We start from the raw sequence: 13,777 nt of genomic DNA, 5'->3' as shown, positions 1-13,777 counted from the left end.
TGGTTTGGGGCAGGAAGTCATGGGGGTAGAGAGGGAAAGGGGGTGGCAACTTTAGGCCTCAGTTTACCAGGTACCTATCTTCCTCCCTCTTCTACTATTACTTAAAACTGTCAGGATACAATTTTAGCAAAAAAAATTTATTTCTCAGCCAAAATGTCAGTTTCCCCTCAACCCTATCCCCAAAGAAGAAATAAAATCACAGATACATGACAAAAGTATTTGAGGTGCCCCTTGACATAGGCAGACTGAGCCATGGGGTACAGACATCTAGGGCATCCTGATGTGATTCAGACCCCTGAGGCCAAACAGCCCTGAGTGGGAACCCCAGGAGGAAGCAGAACCACAGCCAGCGGAGCCCTGGATTCCTTATTGTGATTGGGAAGTGGGCCAGGAGGTGTTACAGCTCACATCTCATCTGCATGCAGCACAGTTCTGATGTGCCTGCTGGGGCCTGCCCTCCCTCCTGTCTTCTCAAGCAGTGTCCTTGTTGAGCCATTTACACCCTTGGCCCCAGGTGACCCCTCCAATCTGGACTCCACCGCTGGATTCTCCAGATTTTCTGTCATGTCCTTGTGAGTCAGGATGTTTCTGGAAATCACTGTGGGGTGAAGGAAAAAGGGCAGTAGAATAGTGCTCCCTTGGTTGGGGATCCTAGACAGAACAGGACCTCCCTCCCACTTCTTGACTACTCTGGAAAACAGAGTCCTTTCCCGCCCTTGCCTCTCACCTCCATGAGGCTGGTAATCCTCAGGCCCAGCTTCTGGTAAGCCCTGAAAGGGGCTGAAACTGGGCAGGATGATGAGAGCCAAGGAGAAAAGAAGGATCTGGGAAGAAGCAAGAGGACATTTGGGCTGTGGGGACAATAAGGGAAGGGAGTAGAGGGCAGAGTGACTAGGGGGCAGTTGGGGTCATCAGGGATGGGAAGATAGGTCTGGCTATGGAGTGGGGGCATCAGGATGGCAACCTGGCAGAAGATGGAGGAGGTGGCAGGGGAGATGGGAAATAGATTAATGGTACCAGAACACAAGTGCTAGTCTGGGCAGCTTTGTTGGAGGTTTGAACAATAAGCATCTGCAGCTGGCGGAGCTGAGTCACCAGGGAGCTGGGAAACGAGGAATGAAGAGTTAGATCTCCTGGGAACCAGGGCCCAAGAATGGTATCCCTGTGTGCTGCACCCTTACCCCAACACACGCACTATGTTTTCACTCACATGTTGTGCCTCTCCAGCTCCTGGACTTTTTTCTGTAGTTCCTGGTTCTGTGCAGAACAGGCAGCCACCCTAGGAAGGGTGGAAAGGTAGGATAAGGCTCTGTAATCATGAGTCCCTGACCTTGCCTGCCTTGGTGAGGAAGGGGGCCCAGTCGTGAATCCAGAAATGTGAGTCCAAACATACCTGCTCTCTAGTCCATCGATGTACTCTTTCTTCCGCCGCCGACTGTCCTGAGCTGACTGCTTGTTACGGATTTTCCTCCTGACCTTCTTGAGGACCCTCTCCTCTGCCTGGGGGCCCAGGGTGTGTCAGTCCCGGGCCCTTAACCTCCCCCAACTCCTCAACTCTTCCCCTGCTATCCTGGCTCCTCAGAGGCCATGGTAGAGCCGCTGGGTTACGATACCTTTTGGGGAAGCGTGTTACCTTGGTGAGGGGCAGGTGAGAGGGTAGGGACACCCCTTCCTGTCCCAGCAGACGCTTCTCCTCTTCTGTCAGGAACAAGGTTTGACAGGGCAGCTGGTGGGGGACGAGAGAAGATGAGAATGGAGAGAGGGTCATCCCATTTTCAGTACTCATGCTGTTCCCCTTGCATGCCTCCTGGAGAGAGTTTCCTATTTGCACTGAGGAATAACAAACCGTAAAATGAGATGAGGGGCAGGGACCTTCATGCAGACAGACTGTTGATTAAACCACAGGGACTTCCTGAGGCTGACAAGGGAGAAAGGTGGTTTTGTCATATTTTTGCCCACAGACTTAAGACCTTGGCAATCACAGCAAGTTAGGAAGGGCCTATTCTGGTCCACATTTGCGGAGACCTTGTGGGTATTGGAAGAGGATGTGGAGTAACTCACTAAGGTAGGGTTTGCTTGACCTTACAGCAGGCAAATGATTCATTGTCAGCCATTAACTTCAGCTTGGCACAGTGTTACCATGACCTGCCAACCACAAGGAGATCCCTGGGGCGATGGCCCATCCTCCCCTAGGGGCTGAGCCCTAACTTTCAGACTGAAGTTCTGTCCCCTCTCAAAGAATTCCCCAAAGGCAACCAGATTGAACAACTTCTCATAACAAAGTATGTGGGGAACATAGACAGGTGTCTGGTTAATGTGAGCCCATCAACTGAGTAACTTGCTTTTCTAACTAATACTTCTTTTTGAACGATTTAGGCTTCACTTTGTGACTCAAGAGGAATTTGCTTTTGCCTGTTGATGGTCTTTGGCTTTTAGCTAAACCACTTCTATCTCTGCCTTATTCTGATGTTCCCTTCTTGCCTCTGTGACTATTTGGTGAATCGTTAGAGGGGTGTCCCTCCCAATCCACCTAATCAAAATCTCTAAAAATGAGGTCTAGAGGTATTTATGTATGTACGTATGTATGTATTTTTGGCCGCGCCGTGTGGCTTGTGGGATCTTAGCTCCTGACCAGGGATGGAACCCGTGCCCCCTGCAGTGGAAGCGCAGAGTCCTAACCACTGGACTGCCAGGGAATTCCCCTAGAGGGTTTTATTTTATTTTATTATTATTATTTTTTTTTCGGTACACGGGCCTCTCACTGTTGTGGCCTCTCCCGTTGCAGAGCACAGGCTGCGACGCGCAGGCTCAGCGGCCACGGCTCACGGGCCCAGCCGCTCCGCGGCATGTGGGATCTTCCCGGACTGGGGCACGAACCCATGTCCCCTGCATCGGCAGGCGGACTCTCAACCACTGCACCACCAGGGACAAAACCAAAAACAAAACAAAACAAAACCAGGACTTCCCCGGTGGTCCAGTACAAACTCCCCAGTGTTTCTGACGCACACTCAAATTTAGATGCCTCAGACTTTTTAAGATTCCTCAGCCCAAGATTCTAAGATGCTTGGCTTGGCTTCTGGTCTCAGCTTCAACCACAGATTTTCAGGGAGGCTAGAACCTATTCCCTGCCTTTTGCACACAAGGAGTTCTTTTCAGGATAAAGGAAGGAACAGTGACCTGGGCAAGACCCCCTCCTCATCCCCGCTGCAGGAACCAGCCCAGCTAGCCTTGGGAAGGTATGTGATGTGTTACTCCCCTACACTGTAACCATGGGCAGTGGGTGCCTGGTGAACCACTGTTCCAGTAAAAAACGTAGTTGCAGTTGCTTCTACATTCTGTGCCCAGTAACCAGTTGGATTCCCAGGTGGCCTGTCACATTTCCACATCCTGACCCAAAGCCGAGACGATGGCCCTAGCTGAGCAGGCAATGCTCATGGGTCTGGGCTTTCTCCAAACCCTATCCCTGGATTCGCTCAGCCCACCCGCTCCTTAACTGAGGCATCACCCCCTTACCCCCAAGGGATTCTGTCTCTCTTGTCTTTTCCTGCTCTTAAAGTTGCCCACATCTCCCTGGCATTCAGGCCTGATGCCACAAAAATTAGGGCAAAGACAGTGTTCAGCATCAGTTTTCCCCTCCCTCATCCCCTTCTCCCCAGTTCTGTGTATCAGGGAGTACTGAACCCAGCTGACCCCCAGGACTCACCAGGGCTGCAGGAGGCACTGAGTTTACAGGGCCTGCTCTGGGCAGGATGTGGGCATGAGCATCGGGAGGCAGCTCACTGACCACACAGGCATCAGGCACCATAAACGGTGGGCTCCACTGATCTGAGGGAAACATAGGTGGCTGGGAGAAAGGAGATGGATGGCCGCAGGCCCTGGGTAGTGGCACAGGTTGGGGAAACTCCCTTAACCCCAGGGTTAGGGCTGGGCCTGAAGGGCCATTGTCCGCTTCCCACAAAGAACACTGACCTATTTGGATGGAGATGAGCCCTACAGCTGGCCCAGCTTCCCCCTGCATCCTCTCTAGGGTCCCTGCCTCATAGACAACCTCATAGAGGGCAGGGGAACTGGGTGGCTTGGGGGCAGGGGGACTGTCTGGATGGCGAGGATCCTCAGAGCTTCCACTGTCACTGCCAGGAGAGGCTTCTGAGCAGTACACTTCATTGGGATCAATGAAAAGTTTCAGGAAATCTTCAGGCTCACTCTCTTGAAGACCCTACAGTAGAAGAGGGTGTATATGTGGATAAGGAAGAATTCTGGAAGTCCTATCTGACGTCAAAACTAGATCCTTCATGCTTCAGTTTCAGTCCCTTCTGTCCTTGGACATGAGGATAGTTACAGCTCATGTCTATTTTAGGGGCTCTGTCTTCAGACTTCTAAGCGGAAGCTGAAGCCTCTTGGACTTCTTATCACAGAGTTGTCTCAACCCACACCCACTTCCATTCATCACACTCACACAGCCATGGCCCCCACTGGACTCCCAGCCTTGCAGCCCCTGTTCCTGTAGCCTAGTTACTGGGACCTCTGAAGGTGGACCATGGAGTCCCAGCTCCAGGAAGGATCCTGTTGAGAAGCCGTCTTCTGGAGGCTCCAGCCACATTTCCAGCAGGTCAGGGGTTCTGAAATCCATGCTTCTGCGGGGAGGCATGGGGGGGGAAGGGGGGCAGTTGCAGAAGGAGAATGATGGCTCTCCCCCTCCCCCACCCCCCCCCAGTTTCTGGGCTCCTCTCCCTCTTCCATTATCCCCCTTCCTCACCTGTGCAGCCCCCTCACCTGTCACCCGGAGCTCTCGCCTTCGGCCTTATCTCTCTGGTTCAGACCAACAGGCACCCCCCTGGGTATTACCTGTTCCGAAGAGCCCAGCCCTGCCAAGCCAGCCTAGCCCGTTGATGGCCCCAAACACTACACCTTTTCTTTCCTCCAGGATCTCGCATCCTGGACCTGCCTAGCCAAACCCCGCCCCCAGCCTTACACTACGTAAGTGGGCTGCACCTAGCCAGGAGCCACGATAGGGGCGCAGTAGCTGGAGCAGGGGGTTAAGAGGAGGAGCGTGCACAAACCGGTCTTAAAACAGCAGCCTGCCCTTTCTGCCTCAGTTTCTCCTAGCGATAGCAAATCTTCCTGAGGGTTTGCTGGCTCCTCAGGGAAGGATAGAGATGGCTGTGACTGGAGCACAGGACGCTTGAGTGCCTGTCCTCTGGACGTCAGTTTTACAGGCGGGAAACCACGGCAGGGTTGAAAACAAAGGAGGGAAGAGTCCATAGGATTGCCGAAGACTGACAGAGGCATCCCTTCCCCCACCCCGTGGCGCTCTTCCCACACTTGAGTCTGATTGGACGCTAAAGACATCCAGAGGTTTTGAGGGGTAGTGCATTGAGCCAATGGGATTACCGTCTCGAGGCAGGCTCCACCGTAACTGGTCGGAACGGGCTGTCAGAGAAGGAGTGGGGCCAATGCGGCCGGAGCACTTATTTGTCTGGCGGGGGTTTGGTTCTGAGGGAGGGTAAGAGCCAGAAGACTTACTGTAGGGAAGGGGTGGGGTATGTGTGGGGGGGCGCCGGGGGAACTTCCGGAATGTGGGCTGAGGCTTGGTTTGGTTTCACTTGCCACGTGACTCCGAAGTGTTAGGGAGTAAATAACCTGTTGACCCAAGTTACGTGACAGCACTTTGACTCAGCGGGCCCGGAAAGTCGCGCAATCGCAGGTTGTCCAAATCCGTAATCCATGCATTATGCTACTGATAAAGAACAGCACTTATATACGCACACTCACAGGACTCTGTTAACTAACGGAGGGACAAGGGCCTAGAAAACTGCAAGAGGTTAAAAAATCATTCGGATTTGGTTTGGGAATGACTTATTTTTTGCGTATGATTACCAACGACAATATGCAATATGTGTCCTGCATTTGTATAGTTTACAAAATGTTTTTTGTAAGCAGCGCTGAGGTAGACAGGGCAGGTAATGTTTTACTAACTTTACCAATGAGAAGACAGATACGTGACTAGAATGTAGTAATACCGAAACTCAGGGCATTTTGCCTTGGTCCAGAGACTGATGACCCAGGAATTCACTTTAAATAAAATAATGGATATAGGATAATACTGATATAGGTATGATTTTTCATCTGCCTGCCTCCCCATCAGTACTTCAAATAAAGGATAGCTGAGTGAATAAAGCACAAAAATTTGGGTTGATCCAGAGTTCAAACTGGTATTCTTCCCGTGAAAATTTAAATGAGCTGAGGGTGAAGATAAGAACAGGATATAATATTTATTAAGTAACTGATATATGGTCAGGTATTTTCATGTTACTCATACAATTCTCATAACAACTCACAGCTGGCAGAAAGAAGTTAAGTAACTTTCTCAAGATTACTCTTGTTGACTGAAAAACATTGCACAACCTAGAAGTTGAGAATTTTGTTTTATTTAGCAGTCTTTCTGAGGAATTCAAGCCTGGGAGGCAGCCTCTCAGATGGCTCTAAGGGACTGCTCCAAAGAGGTAAGGGAGGAACCAGGATATACAGCAGTTTTTGCAACAAAGACCCCGTATTAGGAACATCAAAGGATTATTATTAATTAAAGAAAACCAGATATCTCAAGTTAATGAAGTTAGCACTCTATGTATGGGAAAATGTAAGAGCTTGGGCTCACTGAAATTATTCCTTTGATTTACACCTTAGCTCTCTAGGGCCAGTTTCCTGTTCTATCCCATCCCAAGTCCCTCAGGGCACACCTTTGGAGGTGGCTGCAGTGGCTGAGGGCCTGGCAGCAGGGCAGCCCATTCCTATCCATCCTGAGTTCTCTCTGGGCTTACCAGGCGCCTGTAGTGGCTTGATGGCTGCAACATCCTTTGTTTACTCACATGGCAGGCAACATTTTTCATTCACACTTTGTAAGTAGCTGAACCAAGATTTGGATGCCTGAGCCCATATTCTTTGCACTATACGAAGCTACCTTGCTGGGGCTTTCTCAAATTTTCCCACTCTGGCTTTCCTGCTCATCTCCCCGCATCTTGCTCAAGTAGTGAGGAGACAAAGCAGGCTTCCTAGATTCATGCAGAGCTCTAAGGAAAGCGGAGCTGTCCTTGCTGAGATCTTTCCTAGAGGAAGAAAGTTTTCAAAGGGCTTCCTGCAGGCTGCATGTGTAGAGATGATTAAGTGGAAGATATACAGTCATCCCTGCTTATCTGTGGGGGATAGGTTCCAAGATCCCCCTCGGACACCAAAGTCCTCAAATGTTCAAGTCCCTTAAGTAAAATGATGTAGTACAGGCAGCCCTCTGTATTCGTGGTAGCAGTTCCGCATCTGTGAATAGGGAGGGCTGACTGCTCTCAGCCTCTGTTAGAACTGGATGGAAACTCTGGCATCATCTGCTAGTCTAACTTCCCTCTTCCACCTGATTTATCAAGCTCCTGAGAGGGAAAATGACTTGCCTAAGATCACATATCAATTAAGGTAGAGCTGGGACTAGAACCCAAGTGTCCTGACTCCCAGTCCATGATTCCTTGTTAATTTACTAATTAACAGTAATCTTGAAAGCATAATTTGTGACAGACAAACCAGTGCATGCATATTATTCCCTTGAATAATCTGGAGTTTTCCCTAATAGTAATTTTTATCTTTTTTATTTTAAAATATTTATTTATTTTGGCTGAGCTGGGTCATAGTTGCGGCACATGGGATCTTTGCTGGGTCATGTGGGCTTATAGTTGTGGCATGTGGGCTTCTTAGTTGCGATATACGGACTTTTAATATTTATTTATTTATTTATTTTTGGCTGTGTTGGGTCTTCGTTTCTGTGCGAGGGCTTTCTCTAGTTGCAGTGAGCGGGGGCCACTCTTCATCACGGTGTGCGGGCCTCTCACTGTCGCGGCCTCTCTTGTTGTGGAGTACAAGCTCCAGATGCACAGGCTCAGTAGTTGTGGCTCACAGGCCTAGTTGCTCTGCGGCATGTGGGATCTTCCCAGACCAGGGCTTGAACCCATGTCCCCTGCATTGGCAGGCAGATTCTCAACCACTGCGCCACCAGGGAAGCCCCGGACTTTTTTTTTTTTTTTTTTTTTTTTAATTTGGTTGTGTCGGGTCTTAGTTGTGGCAGGTGGGATCTTTTGTTGTGGCACATGGGCTTCTCTAGTTGCAGCGTGTGGGCTCCAGAGCATGTGGGCTCAGTAGTTGTGGCACGTGGGCTTAGTTGCCCCGCAGCATGTGGGATCTTAGTTCCCCGACCAGGGATCGAACCTGGGCCCCCTGTATTGGGAATGTGCAGTCTTACCCACTGGACCACCAGGGAAGTCCCAGTAATTTTTATCTTTTAATGAAGAGCTTGGAACAGCAACGGTACTTTCATTAAGTGACAGGACACCAATACCACATTTCACTTACATCCTGATCTTAGAATCCTGTATGATTCTTTTCTCCTAGACCCCCTCCACCAAGAAGTCCTGATATTCCCTTTTCTTAAGGAAGTTGCTGGCCTGCATTTCCAGAGCCTTCTCAGAGGCATCACCATGTCCCTTCTTTAGGTGAGGCCTTTTCACATTTGCAAAAAAAAATAGACTGACCCCCCCTTCATTTTCCTCCTTTGCACCCTACCCTCCCATGAAACTAGAAGAGGATTCGGATAGCACAGTGATGTGGGCCAAGAGTATCCAGGCTAAGGAAGCAGTGAAGGTCCAGAGTCGAAAATACCCTGGTTCATTCAAAGAACAGAAAACAGAAAGGAGGCCCACAGGGCTGGAGGGAGAGAAGTTGGAGAGTTCCAGATGAGACTGGAGAGAACCCTGGCCAGATGCCTCGAGGCACGGTAAGGGTGATAAGCTGGAGTGTGCCGAGAGAAGCTCCTCACTGAGTGGGGTTTCAGCAACCTCTGAGAAGGGTCCCGCCACTTTTTTACCCACTTGCAGGCAGAAGGTGCAGAGAAGTCAGCTCCGGCCATTGGTAGTTCAAGAAGGGTTGATTTTCAAGAAATACTCTCACTTTGCTATTCCCCTTTTCCAATTCTTCCTTGTCCTTTTTCTTCCTTGTGGGTGCTGGCGAGGGAGTCAAGCAAGAAAGTCAGTCCTAAGAAGGGAATGCTTTCCCTTTGGTGCCCAGGTGCCCAGAAGGGGATCTTAGAATCTTCTAAGAGAGATAGGAAGACTTCGGCCCAAGACCAGGCAGATATCCTCAGAGATGTGGGAGGCGGAAGACTTGGGAATGCGGGGGTTGCGTATGGCGCACCAGCCTTGACCGCGGGGTTTCTAGCTTCCTCTTTTAGAATCTTCAAAGGATCGGAAGCCTTCGTTGACCGGCCACGTTCGCTGGTCAGACCTCCACCACAGCGTCCCAGGCCCTCAGCCCCTCAGCCCCTCAGCCCCTAGGTGCTCTCCGAATTCCTTTCCCTTGCCCCGCCCCGGTTGTCTTCGGCTCAGCCGGGCTCTGGCTGCTGGTCTCTGATTGCTCCTAGCTCACGTCACTCCCAGTATGGCCCCGCCCTCTGGGCGCTGTCATTGGCTACTGGGGGGTCGGTACGCCGCGGCTGCGGGGGGAGGGGTAAACGATGGGGAGGGGGCGGGAATTCCCGACTGGAGGCCGGAACAGAGCGGGTGCCTTGTAGTGAGACCCTCGAGAGGTGAGTGCGGGATCCCAGAGAGCGGGATCTGGGTCGGCCGCCCAGGCTTCTCGGGGCCTACGAGCTGGAGTCCGGGCTCTCACGTTCTTCTTCAGCTTCCCGGCACGCTGGCGGCCTCAAACCCCGCCTCCCGGAGCCCGGACTTCCAGACACCGCCCTCAGTTGTTGGGTCAGCCCGTCCCGGGACCCCAGACGCCTAGGGCCCCTCTTTGGTCGTTTGCCCCGACATCCCAGCCTGTGGCTTGAAACGGTCGCTCTCTGCTCTCGGGGGGATGGCGCTGGGGAAATGGGAGCGGGAGAGCACCCCAGCTCTCCCTGTTCAGGTGGTCCACGAAGCTACCCATGACATCTCTCCCTGAACCCTCTTCGCTTCATCCATTCCTTCCGGGAAAGGAGGCTTGACCTCTCCTTTGCTTAGAGGACCCCAGCTCTCTAGTTTTCTGGGAGCTCCGCGTGAAAGGGTAATGAGATATCCACACAGTCCTCATGCCTCAGTTTCCCCCTTGCTAGGTCCCTGAATGAGTCACTTGAAAAAGTCACTTGAAAGGGATAAAGTCTGAGGGGAAAGAGTGATATTCCCAGTACAGGAGTGGATGAGTCACACTGGGATAGGGAAGGTCACAGAGTGGCTGGGGTGAGGGAGCTGCGTTCTGCTGACCAGCCTTCCTCTTTCCTTGGCCCCATATTTCCCTTGTGACCACTCCCCCACTCACCCTGTCTTCCTAGGTCTGAGAGTCATTGGAGCTACCACAGCCGCCATGGGGCCCTGGGGAGAGCCAGAGCTCCTGGTGTGGCGCCCCGAGGCAGCAGCCTCGGAGCCCCCAGTGCCCATGGGACTGGAGGTGAAGTTGGGGGCCCTGGTGTTGTTGCTGGTACTCACTCTCATCTGCAGTCTGGTGCCCATCTGCGTGCTGCGCCGGCCCGGCGCTAACCCTGAAGCCTCAGGTAAGCCTCTCCTTTTCCCTGCTGCCATGGACGCTTGGAGGAGGGAAGGCTCTGGGGCTAAGGAAGGTGACCTAAGAGGGGACGGCAAGAGTGACTATTGCTTAGGTTGGGTAGTGGGGCTCATTTGCTCATTCCCTTCTGTGCTCCACTCCTGCCCAGCCTCCCGCCAAAAAGCCCTGAGTCTGGTAAGCTGCTTTGCGGGTGGTGTCTTTCTGGCCACATGTCTCCTGGACCTGCTGCCTGACTACCTGGCTGCCATAGATGAGGCCCTGGCAGCCCTTCATGTGACGGTGAGCCCCGGTCATCTGCATGTGACCCTTTGTATGTGGTGTTCAATCACATACCTCTGGGAGCGGTGGTTTGTATGGATCTGTCCATGTGTCACTCCACAACTGTATGGAAGGCTCTTGGCTTGTGACCCCATGAGCTGTGATTTTTAGTCATAGAGCATAACTCTTTCTATAGGTTCTCACCCTCTCAGTCCCTATGTGACCCCTATGTGCCCTTTGTGACAGTGTGAGGAACCCTATTACCAGGTGTGTGACCTATCTGTAAGGTTTCTCTAGTTTCAGCCTCCAGGAAGTTAATAGCCCTCCAAGAATCATCTTCACCCTTCACCCTTTCCTGAAGGGCTGGAGATAGAGGTCCCTACAGGCCTGGGACAGGTAGGAGGCAATTTCCAGGGACCCGGTGTTGCTGACCGAAAGGCTACATAACCAAGGAAGTAGGATGTGGGGAAGATTAAGTCCAAGGCATAGGACAGTCTTATTGGAAAAACTGAGACAGTTGGAGGAAGTGAGGAAGTAACACTGAATGTAACTGTTCGTCTGTGACTGAGTGACTTGTGTCTCTGTGTGACTGTGTGTAAGCCTGATTGTCCCCATGACAGTATGTGGCTCTGTGTGTGAGCATTTGGGAAAGTGGGCCAATGTGACACTTTGTGTCCATCTACCTCAGTGACTTTCAGCTGGGGGTGGTTTTGCCCACCCCTGTCATCCTCCCACCCTCACCCCCACCTCCCCAGAAAACATTCGATAATGTCTGGAGACTTTTTGGTTGTCCCAACTCAGGGAAGGAGGGCTTGCTAACTGGCATCTAATGGGTATAGGCTAGGGATGCTGCTAAACATCCTACAGTGCACAGGACAGCCCTCTACATCAAAGAATTATCCAATCCGAAATGTTAATAGTACTAAAGTTGAGAAACCATGATCTACATGTAACACTGGGAGTGACACCATAATCTGTACGGTATCTATGGCACCAAGTGACTATATTTTTGTGTAACTGAGAGTGGCTCTGTGTGTGGGAACTCAGGTCTGTGTAACTGGGACTCCACTAAACTCTGCATCTGACTCTTCCTCCCCATTCTTGGCCTGTCTCCTGAAGTCCACGCTGTCCCCTTTGCCCACAGCTCCAGTTCCCCCTACAAGAGTTCATCCTGGCCATGGGCTTCTTCCTGGTCCTGGTGATGGAGCAGATCACGATGGCTTACAAGGAACAGTCGGGGCCACCGCCTCGAGAGGACATGAGGGCTTTGCTGGGAACAGCGAATGGTGGGCTGCAGCACTGGAATGACAGACCAGAGGTCCCACAGGCAGGTGGAGCCCCGGCAGCCCCCTCAGCCCTACGTGCCTGTGTACTGGTCTTCTCCCTGGCCCTGCATTCAGTGTTTGAGGGACTGGCAGTGGGGCTGCAGCGAGACCGGGCTCGGGCCATGGAGTTGTGCCTGGCTTTGCTGCTCCACAAGGGTATCCTGGCAGTCAGCTTATCCCTGCGGCTGCTGCAGAGCCACCTGCGAGCACAGGTTGTGGCTGGCTGTGGGATCCTCTTCTCATGCATGACACCCCTGGGCATTGGACTGGGTGCAGCTCTGGCAGAGTCAGCAGGGCCACTGCACCAGCTGGCTCAGTCTGTGCTGGAGGGCATGGCGGCTGGCACCTTTCTCTATATCACCTTCCTGGAAATCCTGCCCCAGGAGCTGGCCACTTCTGAGCAGAGAATCCTCAAGGTCATTCTACTCCTAGGAGGCTTTGCCCTGCTCACTGGCCTGCTCTTTATCCAAGTCTAGGGGGCTCCAAGATACGCACGGGAGGTTGGGTATCACGTGCCCTTGACCTTCCTCCCCCTCTCCCAGTGTGTGGGGAATAGGAAGGAGTGGGGAAGGGAGGTACTGAGGACCAAAGAGTTCTCTGGGAGGTAAGGATGGAGCCTTTGGCACTATTTGGCCAATGAGAGGGAAGTGGGCAGACAAGAGCCTGGCCCCCAGGCCCAAGGGACAAAAGATGGTCAAGTCACTAGAGACATGATCAAGGGACATTAGTGTTGGGGAAGACACTGAGTGCTGGTATCAGGGATCAGACACTACATATAGGGACAAGCTGGTAGTTGGGAGGCCAGAGGTGGGTACCCAGCTGCTGTGGGATAGAGGTATAGAGAGGGCATAGGCCCAGAGTCAGCAGTCCTGTTGGTTCTAGCCCATTTCAGCCCTCTGTCACTTGGAGTGGACCCCTCCAACTTTTCTTAGCTCCTACTTTCATATCTATCTTCCTCTTCCCTTCTCCCAGGGGACTATTGCCAAATGGCATCTTCCTGCCAGTTTTGGTACCTTCTCTGGCTTCTCCAGCCCTGGTCACTCCTGTATTTTTAAAGTGCCAAATAAATCCCCTCCCACTTTCTCAAAGCACAAGTGATGGCACTGAGCCCTGCCCAGAACCTCAGTGGAAGGGGTCTGCTTGCTCTTTGTTTTGGTCCCAGATTGTGGGGTGGGACAGAAATGTTTGCTGAGGTGGGGTGGGGGGCAGGTTGGCAGAGCTACCGTCCCCCACTACTGCTGTACCCTAGGAATACTGAAAATGGACATGGTGCCCCGTGCCTAGATGATAAACACTGAGATGCCAAAACTTTTTTATACCAGAGGATCCCAAGGGGGAAGGGGAAGGCTCGCCCCCAGGGTTATTTTTTGGGGCGGGAGGGCTGTGCATAGGGCCATATATTCTAGAATCTATTTTACTAACTGACCTGTTTTGGGACATGTTACCCAAATAAAACAAGTTTCTACACATCTGTACGGTATCTGATTCATTTGTCTTGGGAAAGGGGTGGGCACATGGCAAGTCTGAGAGGGCCTGACTCCCAGATGTTTAGGGCTGTTTGAATATCCCTGATCTCACTGTTTACATTCAGGCCCCTCTAGTTCCCTTCCCTGAAGATGACCAAA

At 51.9% G+C, this 13,777-nt stretch overlaps 2 protein-coding genes across 5 annotated transcripts; one reads left to right on the top strand and one right to left on the bottom strand.

Moving 5' to 3' along the window:
* Positions 1-37: 37 nt before the first annotated feature.
* Positions 38-5,285, bottom strand: CREB3L4 (cAMP responsive element binding protein 3 like 4). 4 transcript variants are annotated; one of them, XM_060030404.1, is made up of 10 exons: positions 5,061-5,285; positions 4,457-4,634; positions 3,970-4,216; positions 3,704-3,825; positions 1,634-1,726; positions 1,394-1,500; positions 1,211-1,279; positions 1,018-1,102; positions 728-824; positions 50-598 (listed from the first exon to the last, which is right to left on the bottom strand). In XM_060030404.1, the coding sequence occupies exons 2-10, from the start codon at positions 4,628-4,630 to the stop codon at positions 405-407; spliced, it is 1,188 nt and encodes a 395-aa protein (XP_059886387.1). In that variant the 5' UTR covers positions 4,631-4,634; positions 5,061-5,285; the 3' UTR covers positions 50-404. The 4 variants fall into 4 exon arrangements, with proteins under 4 accessions (XP_059886377.1, XP_059886369.1, XP_059886387.1 ...); XM_060030410.1 differs by having other exon boundaries at positions 4,523-4,634; XM_060030394.1 differs by lacking the exon at positions 5,061-5,285 and adding an exon at positions 4,774-4,927 and having other exon boundaries at positions 38-598; positions 3,704-4,216.
* A 4,266-nt stretch (positions 5,286-9,551) lies between these two features.
* SLC39A1 (solute carrier family 39 member 1) lies at positions 9,552-13,615 on the top strand. Its single transcript, XM_060030372.1, has 4 exons — positions 9,552-9,613; positions 10,340-10,558; positions 10,718-10,848; positions 11,972-13,615. The coding sequence occupies exons 2-4, from the start codon at positions 10,372-10,374 to the stop codon at positions 12,626-12,628; spliced, it is 975 nt and encodes a 324-aa protein (XP_059886355.1). The 5' UTR covers positions 9,552-9,613; positions 10,340-10,371; the 3' UTR covers positions 12,629-13,615.
* The last annotated feature ends 162 nt before the right edge of the window (positions 13,616-13,777 follow it).

This window comes from Delphinus delphis, chromosome 1 (assembly GCF_949987515.2).
Source record: "Delphinus delphis chromosome 1, mDelDel1.2, whole genome shotgun sequence".
NCBI classification, from domain to species: domain Eukaryota; kingdom Metazoa; phylum Chordata; class Mammalia; order Artiodactyla; family Delphinidae; genus Delphinus; species Delphinus delphis.
The sequence above is the reverse complement of the archived record's forward strand: the minus strand, read 5'-3'. Positions and strand labels throughout refer to the sequence as shown.

Bases quoted from the DNA above. Each gene is read 5' to 3' on its own strand.
- CREB3L4 (XM_060030386.1), bottom strand. From the start codon at position 4,630: ATGGATTTCAGAACCCCTGACCTGCTGGAAATGTGGCTGGAGCCTCCA. The intron at 1,280-1,393 runs GTATGTTTGGAC...CACCCTTCCTAG, and splicing joins ATCGATGGACTAGAGAGCAG to GGTGGCTGCCTGTTCTGCAC. The intron at 599-727 runs GTGAGAGGCAAG...TTCACCCCACAG, and splicing joins GGATTACCAGCCTCATGGAG to TGATTTCCAGAAACATCCTG.
- SLC39A1 (XM_060030372.1), top strand. From the start codon at position 10,372: ATGGGGCCCTGGGGAGAGCCAGAGCTCCTGGTGTGGCGCCCCGAGGCA. The intron at 10,559-10,717 runs GTAAGCCTCTCC...ACTCCTGCCCAG, and splicing joins CGCTAACCCTGAAGCCTCAG to CCTCCCGCCAAAAAGCCCTG. The intron at 10,849-11,971 runs GTGAGCCCCGGT...CTTTGCCCACAG, and splicing joins TGGCAGCCCTTCATGTGACG to CTCCAGTTCCCCCTACAAGA.